This window comes from Somniosus microcephalus, chromosome 22 (genome assembly GCF_052327205.1).
Source record: "Somniosus microcephalus isolate GS21.2 chromosome 22, FLI_Smic_1.0, whole genome shotgun sequence".
Taxonomy (NCBI): Eukaryota; Metazoa; Chordata; class Chondrichthyes; order Squaliformes; family Somniosidae; genus Somniosus; species Somniosus microcephalus.
In genome coordinates this window covers 34,532,150-34,544,710 of record NC_141008.1, presented here as the reverse complement: position 1 = coordinate 34,544,710, position 12,561 = coordinate 34,532,150, and the positions used below count along the sequence as shown (strand labels likewise).

At 45.0% G+C, this 12,561-nt stretch overlaps 1 protein-coding gene across 12 annotated transcripts in view; it reads left to right on the top strand.

Moving 5' to 3' along the window:
• Positions 1 to 12,561, top strand: part of tspoap1 (TSPO associated protein 1) — a 333,678-nt gene that overhangs the window by 156,498 nt on the left and 164,619 nt on the right. For all 12 annotated transcript variants that reach the window (XM_085964438.1, XM_085964437.1, XM_085964436.1 and 9 more), the window contains 3 exons: positions 1,433 to 1,540; positions 2,043 to 2,171; positions 11,777 to 11,953. In XM_085964438.1, the coding sequence (XP_085820564.1) occupies positions 1,433 to 1,540; positions 2,043 to 2,171; positions 11,777 to 11,953 (414 nt within the window). The remainder of the gene's footprint in view (positions 1 to 1,432; positions 1,541 to 2,042; positions 2,172 to 11,776; positions 11,954 to 12,561) is intronic.

The window sequence follows — 12,561 nt, the reverse complement described above, 5'->3', positions numbered from 1 at the left end:
AGTGATTACATGTGGCCCTGCATGTCAGTGATTACATGTGTCCCTACATGTCAGTGATTACGTGTCCCTACATGTCAGTGATTACGTGTCCCTACATGTCAGTGATTACGTGTGTCCCTACATGTCAGTGATTACATGTGCCCCTACATGTCAGTAATTACATGTGTGCCCCACATGTCAGTGATTACCTGTGTGCCCCACATGTCCATGCTTACCTGTGTGCCCCACATGTCAGTGATTACCTGTGTGCCCCACATGTCAGTGATTATCTGTGTGCTCGAACATGTCAGTGATTTCCTGTGTACCCCTTGTGGCTGTGATTATCCATGTAGTCGGGTCAGTTATTTCCTCTGTACCCCTCATACACAAGTGTTTTGCCAGGATTTCTTAAGCTATAAGAATGGTGAGAATATGATGCAGTTGTCTGCGTTTATCACACAAATATGAATTTTTGAAAGGGTTTAGTATTTGTCTGTTAATTTTTGTAACATTTGAAGCATTACCCAGGGGAGACCTTGCATCCCATTAATTGTACTCTCTTGCTTCTACTGCCGCCCAGTGTCTAATGTGTACGATGAAGCCACCTTTGATCAGATGTCTGGTTCCTGATATAACTGGGGTAGTGTCAAGCCTGGTATACGCCCTCCTAAATGTCTGAGCTCAATGGCATAAAGCACTGGCGAGGATAATGACAATGTGACATTACATTGTGTGGCAGGAGGAATCCTGTGGAGTTAACGGATGGGATCCTTTATGTAAGGATAAGTGAAGCAAACTGACGAGTTTTCATTCTACAAACTAAGTGAATTGAGACTTTTTAAGTTAAGTTGCCCTTGGGTTGTCATGGCCAAAGTTTTGGTTGTTCAAACGGCCTTATTGTTTCCATGAGGTTGAAGCCTTAACAACAACTTGTTGTCATTTTTATTTGCTGAAAAGCTGCATATCCCATCAACCTCAGCGTGTCCTCAGTAAAAGGGAACATACATCCCATGCACTTGCAAGTAATGTAAATGGGTTCCAGAGGCACTCATGTTTTTCTGGAGATGGAGGGGATAGATCTGAAGAGAAGAAAGGAAGATGGAACTGATAGTAAACAACAATATATGGGCTTGCTGGGAAAATGGCCTTTTGCCAGGTTGCTGTAAGGTTTGCTGTAAACTGGTTAGGGGCCCAGTATGAGAATGATTGTAAGTCATGTAGTTACAATAAATGCCTTTGTGAATTAAACACAAGTGATTGATTGTTCTTTTGTCCAGTTATATACAATTCTAGTATTTATCTCCACATCGCTCAGTGTACTTGTACTATAAGTTCCAAACTGCACATTTATCAAAAGATGTTCATGTTTCAGTCTCCCAAATCAGTCAGTTCATCTTTGGTCTTCCAGGAAGCTGTTTCTCCAAAACTAAATGCACTCTGTTTATTTTTGCAGAATGGTACCAGTTATGGATCACTCGTGAGACGCAACACAGAGCTGCTGAAAGCTGTCAGGGAGTTGGAGCGCACATGCATAACACTTAGAGAGGAGAACACTTTACTGGTAAGGGCAAAGTGTCCATTTTACACAGGAGTCTCTTTTGTCACCACTTAACCTTATGTCTCTGGTAACTTCTCCTCACAACTCCTTCTCTCCTCTCTATGCCTCTTCTCTCTCACCCATCTTCTCCTCTAATCTCCCCTTCTCTTTTATCTTTCTCTCCCCCTCTCTACTTCTCACTTTGCTCTCTCCTTCTCTCTCCCTACCTCTCTTTAACTTTCTCTCTCAGTCTATGTCCCTCTTCTCTCTATTCCCTTTTTGTGTCTCTTCCTCCTTGGTATGTGAGCTTACACCTGATGCCAATGTGACACTGCACAGGTTCCCATTAATGTCATTGTTCAATCTGTTGTCATTTGCACCTGTTCAGCAGATTAGGAGCACCTCCTGCTGGCTGCCAGAGGGTCAGAGTGCTGTAGGTGATCCTCAGCTTTGATTACCTTCTACTTGTGACTGGGAGGGTAGCAGGGTAGAAAGCAATGGTCCTAAAATGTGTTTCTTTGTTCAGCGGAAAAGCAGCTCTCCAGAGACTGAGGAGAAAGTGAAGAGACTGAAACGGAAGAATGCCGAGCTGGCAAACATAGCCAAACGGTTGGAGGAGAGAGCCAGGAAACTGCAAGAAGCCAACCTCAGAGTGGTGAGTCTGTGTCTCCGAGACAATGAGTGAGTTAGTGACAGATCTTCGATAATGCCACACAGCAAAATCAGTGGTTTATTTGTGTATTTTTTTTTTGCAGCTACCAAAGCTTTGAACCAAGTAATCTTGTGGTGCAACATGTAACATCATCCAACCAAAAGCAATGTTGGCCTTTAAAACCTCACTCCTGCAGGTCCACTGACAAACATCAAATCCTCATCTTATAGATTTGTCTATTTTCTCACTAGGTTTGTGATGACTGTAGAGCTACCCCAGCAGTTAAAGGCCTCTATTAAAATGACATGAAATATAGTTTATAGCTTTAATAGAGGCCGTTCTCTAGTGCTGTGGATGCTGCGATAGCTGTCCTTTCATATTCTGTTGCTTTCCCTTGTTCTCTGTCTCAAGTTTCTTTCACTAATCACAAATCCCACAGCCAAGTGAACAGAGAGGAGAAAAGGAAAAGGGAGAAAAAAAGAGAGGGAAAAGAGGAACAAAGATGTAACAGAAGAATAGAATTTATTTTAATAATTCACTAATATTTTTTATACTGCATTGAAGGATTATAGAGTTGATTCTGTTTTCACAGCATTGTCAATGGGAATCTGTTTTCACTAAAATAAAAACGGAAAATGTTAGAAATACCACCAGCAGGTCAGTCAGCGAAAGACAGATTCTGACGTTTTGGCCATGTGACCTTTGATCAGATTTTTAACATTTGCAGTTTTTCCATTTTATTTTGCTCTGTTTTCTCTGCTTGTTCGCAATGTTGTGAAATTGGATAAGACAGAGCTTCGCCAGATGTACTCAAACACATATACCGAGCACTGCTCCCTGGCTTCACGCTGTTGTTCACTTCTCTCTCTAGTTACCAGGAGAGGTCACTTGATCAAAATGACTTAAAAAAATGTGTTACTCAGAGCAGCTGCATCAGCAGGAATGGGGCAACAAACTTAGATTTAAGCACAGGACAGGCTGGGCACAGCTGGCTGCTTTTAATGGGGTTTATGTTTATGCCACACATGGATGGTTTTGGTGTGCAGCTCACAACTTAAGAGCTCACCGCTCGATCTCACGACTGAAGAGGTCACAGCTATGATTTATCTAGTGCTGACAACTCATACTGGGTGGAAACAAGCAGCTCTCTCTCTGAACCTCTTCACCTTGCCTTCTCTGGTCCTCAACACCCACCTCTTTGACCAATCTTTTTAAATTTCTCCTTTCTTGGCTCAGCATCTGTTTTCCAAATGGTTATTTGCGAAGCCCCTTGATCCTTACATTAAAGGTGCTTTATAAATGCAGGTGGTGATAGTTGTTGCAGGGTTCACCGGCTTCTGCAACTTAAAAGCATCTCAGTATATCTCAGAAAAATTTCTTGAACATTATTTTTCTAATGTGCTGTGCTATTCTGTAACATGTACCAGCTTGTACATTGAAGCACTGAACTCACTGAGTGCCATCAGGTCAGAGCTCTTTTCCTCTTGTTTGACATGCCTGGAAGCTCATCACCACGTTTAAGAGTCTCCACACCAAACTACTGAGAAATCACCACCGATAGAGCTTCTATCCGTGTAATACAAATTGCACACACTCTCCACATAGAGATGCACCTCACTCACCTAAATCCAGATAATTTGGTGGACCAGCTGATCTTTTCCTGCCCATCCATTGTGTATGTTCGTAATTTAGGCTTTGGTTGTCAGAACCAAAATCTAGCAGTTTCAAGTGTGTGCCGGGGTACTGCTGGTGTTTAACAAGATATGTAGAACAGCTTTAAAGATGTAATGCCGAGTCTGCAGAATAAATATTTGCCTGGGATCAGCAAAGCTAGACTAAATAGCGAGGAGAAACAACCTTTACAAATCCTGCATGGAAGAAAGGGGAAGGGATTCACTAAGATGAATATAAAAACGTTCAAAAACATGTTAAGGCTGTCGGAGATTGAAAAAACGCAGAGCTGTAGACATAAAATATAAGAACATAAATGAAAGAAATTCATTCGGTACTTAGAGTGAGAGGGCTGTCGGAGAAGCGGTGAGAACCATAAAAGATGTAAATGAGGATGAAACGGTAGATGAGCTCAATATAATTAATATTCTGAATGATCCCTTCCTTCAAGGCGATTGAAAGTGTAAATCCTGAAAATGACTGTAAATTAAATTGCGAGAATAGGACAAACGGGATACAGGATCAAAAGGCAAATTTAGGACTGATATCAGGAAGTTGCTCTTTACAGAGAGGTATTAGAACATGGAATGGACTCATGGATCAAAATCCCTGGAATCAATGAAGAATAAATGTCGTTGTAATGAGGGGATTTTAAGTCTTTTTGGATGGATGAACATCGATGGGCCAAATGACCATCCTCATTTGAATTATTCTGGTGATCTTGTGAAAAGTAAGTTAATTGTTTGGAAGGTGGAAAGGTCACTCAATTCTGAAAGAGTTAAGAGCTCCAGTGCAAGATGGAGCTTAAAGCACTCGCTTCCTGGTGACGTCTGTGTTCTGAGAGCAAGTGGTGACTGTGTTGGAGGGGTGGGACGTCACTGCCAGGTGGAGTACTCTGCTTTCTCATTATTGTGTCCAAACACTAAGCTACTAAAGTGACTCTGTCGGCAGCCTGATATTAACAGAGAAAAGCTGCTGAAAGTACTCATTACTCAGCAAGCAATCTGCTTGTGGGCGAGCACACTATGCCGGAGTCTGGCTATGGTTTCCAATCCTCCAGGAATGTTCTGGAGTCTCCACAAATTAAAGAATAATCTCCTGGACGCTACTGCGAGCAACCCAGGAGAAAAATTATAGTTGCATTAAAATAATTGTGCTTTATTCATTTTCTTTGAACAGTTTTGTTTATTAGTTATTATAAATATATTGGAGATGGGAAAAAAGGCTGTTTAACTGGGTGGGACAGGTGGAAGCAGGAGGTTATGTGATGAAATCTCCAGGAATAAATCCAACCAGAGTTGCCAACCCTGAGTCTAGCAGAGCGAGTTGTACTGTGACTGCCACAGAAGGGTGCGAGTGTCACGCACTTACTGTACCGCAGGGCAAGGCAGGCTGGGGATGGTTCTTGTCTCATTCATCAGTCTGGCTCAGTATTGTATAAGATACGCACTGACCATGTCCGTCTGTAGATGTGGCACGAGGATTCTTCTACATTTAATGATGAGGTGATAAAGCTTTCAATATTTCTGTCCTTTCACAGCGGTGCTTCTCTGTAATTGCATGTGGGTTAACACATGTTTTTCTCATAATAGAGCTTTACAGTGAGAGATTATACACTTTTCCAATTGGTGCCAAATCTGCTTGTAACCCATTCAACAAACATATTTGTGCTGTTCTGAACTGTGATTGGATTGAATTTTCTGTTTCAAGATCACCACCAACTTGTCAAATATCATCCAACATAAGTGCAGTACTGCTCAGCGGAGTAAATCCCGAGGCCTGGTTAGTATCAGCATTACAGTGCCAAGACAGATCCCTGCATTACAGTACAGCTATATACACAATGTACAGCAAGCAGCTTTTAAATTGTTTACTGCCGTTGCAGTCTACAATACTGTGTCCCCATCAATGTCTTTGAAAGAGCAGTTCTGCTTTACGCCAGGATGAATTCTAAACAGAGCAGCAGCAGATTGAAGGGCACCTGGCCCACTGGAAGGTCAGCCTTCACCTTCTGGAGCAGAAAGGACTGAAAGACAGGTGTATACTATGTTGAGGGGAGAGATAGAGCCACAGGACAGGAAGCATGATAAAATTGTTTGTTTTAAAGGAGCAGATTGATTGTCATGTGAACCTGCTGAGTTTTGTCTGTGACTACTTGGCTGAAAATGAGCGAACCAAGTTTTGATCCTAGCCTGATCAGGCTCTACTGTCTCCTGGCCCATAGCAGCCAGTGCATTCTCTTTCCCCAGTCCAGCATCTATCTATATATATAAAATGGTTGGACTTTCTGTCTGTCCGGCTATACAATCAAAAGTTATAGAGCGTACCTACACATATGTTATATCAAAAGAAAGCTTATCATTAGGGGACTCTAATAGGTGTATTTACTTTTTGGTCAGACAAAAATTGTTCAGACAGTATACAAAAAAGGTTCAAAAAACAGCAACATTCCGCTCATTAGCGTTGAGTGACCTGATGGTTGACCAATCGGTGCGTCACGGGGGGCGTTTCATTGCATGTGTGGGCGGGCCTAATCCTTCTGAGCTGAGGTGAGTGGCAGCCATCTTGATTCCTAACTCTTGATTTATTTTTCCCACTTTGTGTGTGTGTGGAGGGGATTTTGGGAGCGAGTTGAGGTGGGGAACGATTTTCCCGGCAACCGGGCCTGGGCCTCTCTCTCAGCCTGTAGCCCCTCAGGAGGGCGGGGGTGGGGGGAAGAAGGTTTTCCCCGGTAACCGGGCCCGGGCCTCTCTCACAGCCTGTAGCCGTTCAGGAGGGCGGGGGAGGAGGGTTACCCCGGCAACCGGGCCCAGGCCTCTCTCACAGCCTGTAGCCGCTCAGGGGGGGAGGGAGGAGGGTTACCCCAGCAACCGGCGGCGTCTCACTCCCCCCCCCCCCCAGTCTCTCTCTCTCTCTCCCCCGCGCAGCCCGAAAGCCCGGGGGAAGAGGGAAGCGAGCAGGTGAGCGGCGGCATCTCACTCTCTCTTCCCCGCGCAGCCCGAAAGCCCGGGGGAAGAGGGAAGCGAGCAGGTGAGCGGCGGCATCTCTCTCTCCCCCCACCGCAGCGAAAGGCGTTCGTCTGCCGCCCGGCCAACCGGGTCCAAAGGCCCGCCGCGTTAAGGATGAGGAACCCCGGGCTCGCTTTGGAGCGATGGACACCCGGCCTCCCGATGTCGGACTGACTCCGTTCTGGTACCGGAAAGGAGGGAGAGACAGGGGGAGGGAGAGGGGTGAGGAGAGGGGAGGGAGGGAGAGAGAGTAAAGCAGGGAGAGACAGGGGCAGGGAGAGAGAGAGGGTGAGGGAGGGAAAGAGTGAGGGGGTGGGACAGGCAGGGAGAGCTCGCCTTCTTCCTTTGCAGGGGTCGATCGGGCCAGGCCTGAGGCGCTCCTTCCCCCCCTCTCTCTCCAGGCTAATCCCGAACTAAATTCACCAGTCTCTCTCTTTCCCCCCGTCTCTTCTCCCCCCAGTCTCTCTCTCTCTCTCTTCCAACAACAACATGCCCTCAAAAAACCCTCGGCACCGCCGGGCACTCCAGCTAGTATAGTATAAACTCTTGCACCCGGTCAGTACCACACTTTCCGACAGATGTAACAGAAAGATGTAGTAATCTGCAGCATGATTTTAGTAATCTTCAAAACTGGTGGTTCTGGAATCTAATGTCCAAATGATGGCCAATGGACAAGTCCAACTCACTGAGGATGCACAGCAACATGATTTCAATAGAGAATCTCAAGCAGAAAAAACATACATTTTAAAATAGTAATAACAGTTATTGATAATCTGTTGAGCCTGTACACTTAGTGACCCAGTGTGGCAGCAGCCATCTCGCTGCATGGTGTGTAATTTTTGACTGCTTCAATATCTGAACTTATGCCTGGATACTCCTTGCAGGACTACTGTCATTTAGGAATCACGAGGAGCTGCTGCGGGCATTGTACATCTCTGCTGTACTCATGGACAGTGTTTTATGTGCCTACCCTACCAACAGGCTGTTGGATCAGACTGTATTGGCAACCAGTATAAGATGTACCCACCCTACCAACAGGCCGATGGATCAAACTGTATTGGCAGCCAGTATAAGATGTACCCACCCTACCAACAGGCTGTAGGATCAGACTGTACTCGGAGCCAATATTTAATCTACCTACCCTACCAACAAGCAAAAGAATCTAACTAAGATGACATGGCAGTAAGCAGAGCCGTGATGATAATTGTGTAGGAGGCAGGCAGCGTTTTATGTTAGTGCATTTTTGTGAAGTGCTAATACTGCCTCCAAGCATTACGCCTGGTTTAGAATTTTAAGTGTGTTAAAACCTCATGATGGTTTGGACATATTCAGATTTTATTCTTGGATCTGATAAGCATTTAAGTAAACTCAGCTGTACTATAAAATATGCATCAATTTATTTTTATTGTAGATAAGAGACTTTCCCTCTTTTAATATTTATGGGGATTTAAACGGCACTCAGTGTCTCTGCCACATGGAGCACGGTGTGCTCACTGTCTTGTGGAAACCTCCTGCGTTAAAGGTCCAAGATGTCAACAGAGCACATGCAATGACGTTATGTCACCAGTCACAAGCATTTTCCTAGTCTTGATCTCTATAGGATAATGCTAGGCTGGTGTGAATTTTGCCCAGCAGCAGAAAGTCTGTTTCCTTTCCAGTGTTTTTCCAGGTGACACTTGTAGAGTTAAATTGTAGTGAATATGCAGCTTGACAATAATTTAAACCTGTTACAAACAGTGTATATTCCACATATTATTGAAAGGCCGCCCCAATGGCTCAGTGACAAAATACACCATCCACGCAGACCAGAAGGTCTTGGCTTTTATCCTTAGGCTGTGCCGAGTTAGCTGATTTCACGGGCAGCAGTTGGGCCCTATAAATGGCCTCAGTGTCCTGGGATAGAGAAGATGAGATCAACCAGGGCTCCTGATCCAGTGACACCTGCTGGAACTGCATGTGTCTAAACATATGGATGATAATTTGTCTTCCTCACAATCAAATAGCCTGCTAACACTCAGGGTAGGATTTTCCTCTGCCTTTATGCCAGTTTTCCTGGACTACTGGGGCAGGTTTAGTGTTATGCCAGATCCCCATCTATTTTTGTATGCAGCAGGTTTTTGGGTGTCAGTTCTATCAAATGCTGGTAGTGCCTGCCGAAATGTGGGCAGGTGTAGTTAACAACAACAGCAACAATTTGCACTTATATAGTGCCTTTAATGTACAAAAAGTATTTTGCAGAGACATAAGCAAAAATGGATGCTGAGCCAAAGGGTGAAGATTAGGAGAGGTGACCGAATATTTGGCCAAAGAGGCGGATTTTAAAGAAGATCCTAAAAGGGGCGAAGGGGGTAGGAGAGGCAGAGGGTTTAGGAAGGAAATTCAAGAGCATGGGACCTAGGAGGCTGTAAGCTCAGCTGCTAAGGGTGGGGCAAAAGGAGGTGGGGGGCTGCGCAAGTAGCTGCAATCAGAGGAACAAATAGTTAGGTGGGCAGTTCTAGGGCTGGAGGAGGTTACAGATATAGAGAACGGCAAGGCCATAGGAGGATTTAAACACAAGGACAAGAATTTTAAACGTGAGGCGTTGGGAGACCGGGAACCAATGCCGGCCAGCGAGGACTGAGGTGATGGGTGAGATGGTATGGAATAGGATAAAGGCAGCAGAATATTGGATGAGCTGAAATTTACAAAGGTTGGAGGATGGGAGGCTGTCCAGGAGAGCATTGGAGTAATTGGGTCTGGAGGTGATACAGACATCAATCGTGGTTTCAACAGCAGATAGGCTGAGGTGAGGTGGAGGCAGTCAGTGTTAAGTAGTTGTCTTGTTTGATGGCAAGAATGTGGGGTTTAATAGGAAACCAAGGTTGTGAGCAGTCTGGTTCAGCCTGAAACAGTGGCTAGAGAGGTGGATGAAGTCAGTGGTGAGTGTACACAGTTTGTATTGTGGGCCAAGCATAATCACAGAATCACAACAGTGCAGATAGAGGCCATTTCGGCCCATCGAGCCTGCACCGACACATATCCCACCCGATCCCCGTAACCCCTACACCAACACATATCCCACCCTATCCCCGTAACCCCACGTATTTAATCCCCCTAACACTAAGGGTCAATTTATCATAGCCAATCATCCTAACCCGCACATCTTTGGACTGTGGGAGGAAACCGGTGCACCCGGAGAAAACCCACGCAAACACGGGGAGAATGTGCAAACTCCACACAGACAGTCACTCGAGGCCGGATTCGAACCCGGGTCCCTGGCGCTGTGAGGCAACAGTGCTAACCACTATGCCACCGTGCTGCCCGGAATGACCTCTGTCTTCCCAATGTTTAATTGGAGAAAATAATGGTTCATCAGAGATTGGATGTCAGACAAGCTGATAGTAGAAATTCAAACGGAGTTGCAGGAGAGATAAACACAAATCTGATATGCAGCAAGAAGTTAAAGGAAAGAAAATGGATGTTGGAAATTGGGCGATAGTTAATTAGGACAGAGGGGTGGAGGGTGGGCTTTTTGAGTAGGGGGTAATAATAGTTTTGAAAGAGAGGAGGACAGTGCCTGAAGAGAGGGAACCATTTATAATGTCAGCTGGCATGGAGGCCAGGAAGGGAAGTTGGGTGATCAGGAGTTGAGTGGGAATGGGGTTGAGGGAGCAGGAGGTTGGTCTCATGGGTATGATCAGCTTGGAGAGAGGGCATGAGGTAGAGAAACCAGAGAGAAACAGGGGTTAAGGGCTAAGGTAGGAGGGGAACAGCTGAACAGATCGTCTGTCTTGCTGGCTAAGAAAATTCCATGAGCTCCTTACACTTGTTAGAGGTGAGGGTGGAGGAGGGGAGAGGAGTTTAAGGAGGCAGTTAATAGTAGAGAAAAAGAGCCTGCCCTCTAGGACGATTCTTGAGTAGTGAGCTGTTTTGGCAAAGGAGAGCAAGACCCAGTTGACCTTGATGTGGTCTAACCAGCACCGGTGACGAATGGCTAAGCCAGTTGTCTTTCAGCTATGCTCAAGTTTATGACCCTTGAACTTGAGGGAGAGAAGGTGGGGACCGTACCAAGTGGAACAATCAGGATAGGAGAAAATAAGGGCTTTGCTGGGGATGAGGGCATCGAGCAGAGGTGAGGCAGTGGTTGAGGAAATCAACAGCTGCAGAGGTATTGTGACAAATGAGAGGTCAACGGTTGGTCATTTGGAAGTTAGAGAGTGCAATAGTAAGCGACTTGGGGGAGATTTTTTTTCCAAGGTGGGTGCAGAAGTGAAATTAAAAGGGGTTGGGGAATGTGGGCAGTGAGGCATTCAAGGAAGTGGCCAGACCTAGCCTTGTCAATGATCAAAACCATGGCAGTAGGGAAGCTATGGCAATGGCAAGGTTGCGGGAATGACTCTGATTATGAGTAGGTGAGTTTATATGGAGGGAGTGGTTTAGGAAAGACAGGAGGGCAGTGTATTTGGAGAAGAGAGAGCAAGGGGAGCTGAGATGGAATTTGAAATCACTGAGGAGGAGGAGGAGGAGGAGATGCTCGGTTTAGAGGCTGACAGATGATACTTTAGGGGTGGGGAGTTTGGCAACAAGGATTTTAAATGAGAGACAAGAAGGATGAAAAGGGCAAGGCGCCTGAAGGAGATGGTGCCAGAGGAGTCATGGGGAGAGGTAAAGGTATGACTTAGTGATCAGGGCCGTGCTGCAATTGCAGCGATTAGAGTGGGGCAGGTGATGAAAAGTATAGCCAGGCAAGGGTTAGGCAAGGGCAATGTATCGCCACTCACGAGCCAAATTTCAGTCAAAGTCAGACTGTCAAATACAATGATCCCCAAAAATATGTACCTATCCCAGACTTGTAGGGACACAAATCAATAAATGTGTACCTATACCAGACACTGAAACCGATCCCTGATTTTCTAAGTCTCTGACTATGGTACCTGCCCTCTCATTTAGGTGAACTCTCCTGTCCTGGTTAAAGGCTCCAGCCTGGAACACTACAAGAAAGCCTTTGCCAGGCAACGTGCCAAAGATCTCTCCGAACACGCTGATGTCATCCTCGCCAAGGACAAAGAGATCGAAGAACTGAGGCAAGAGTGTCGTGATCTTCACGCAAAACTGGGACCATCAAAGGTACAAAATTCCTCTTGGTTTTGAAGTGTCACTTTTTCCATGCTGAATTCTCCTTTTTCAGCAAAATTGTGCATTGGATGTAATTACTCTCCATTGTGTTTAAAGTGTTTTTATTAAATAGCCCGCAATGTTCAGATGTGTTGGTTATGCTCTGATGATGAAAGTGGTCCACATATAGGAGTGTTCACGGATATCTGTAGAATTTGCTTTCAATAAATTATTTGTATCACTCATAACTGCATTGAAAGTACACTTAACATCATGGTGACATTCAAAAAAGAGTGAGAGGCAATGCTTTGGATTGACTGTAATGTAAATCCTCAAACCATTGTGATCTCATGATGAAGAGCTGTACCATGTGAGGTACAGATTACTTGAAACTTCAAACACACTGCAACATTCTCTTAATATCAGTGACAGCTATGGGAAGAGTACCCCATCACCATGTGGACAGAGGAAAGTTACAGGGAGGTATCATGGGATAAAAAAAAAATGGGAAAATAATTTTTTTACAAATTCAGAATTTATCAGTTTTAAAAGCTGCAGAAATTCTTTCTGAAATTCCAAGTAGGTTTTACACTGTCCTCTGCTTTCTAGGTTTGAGTGTT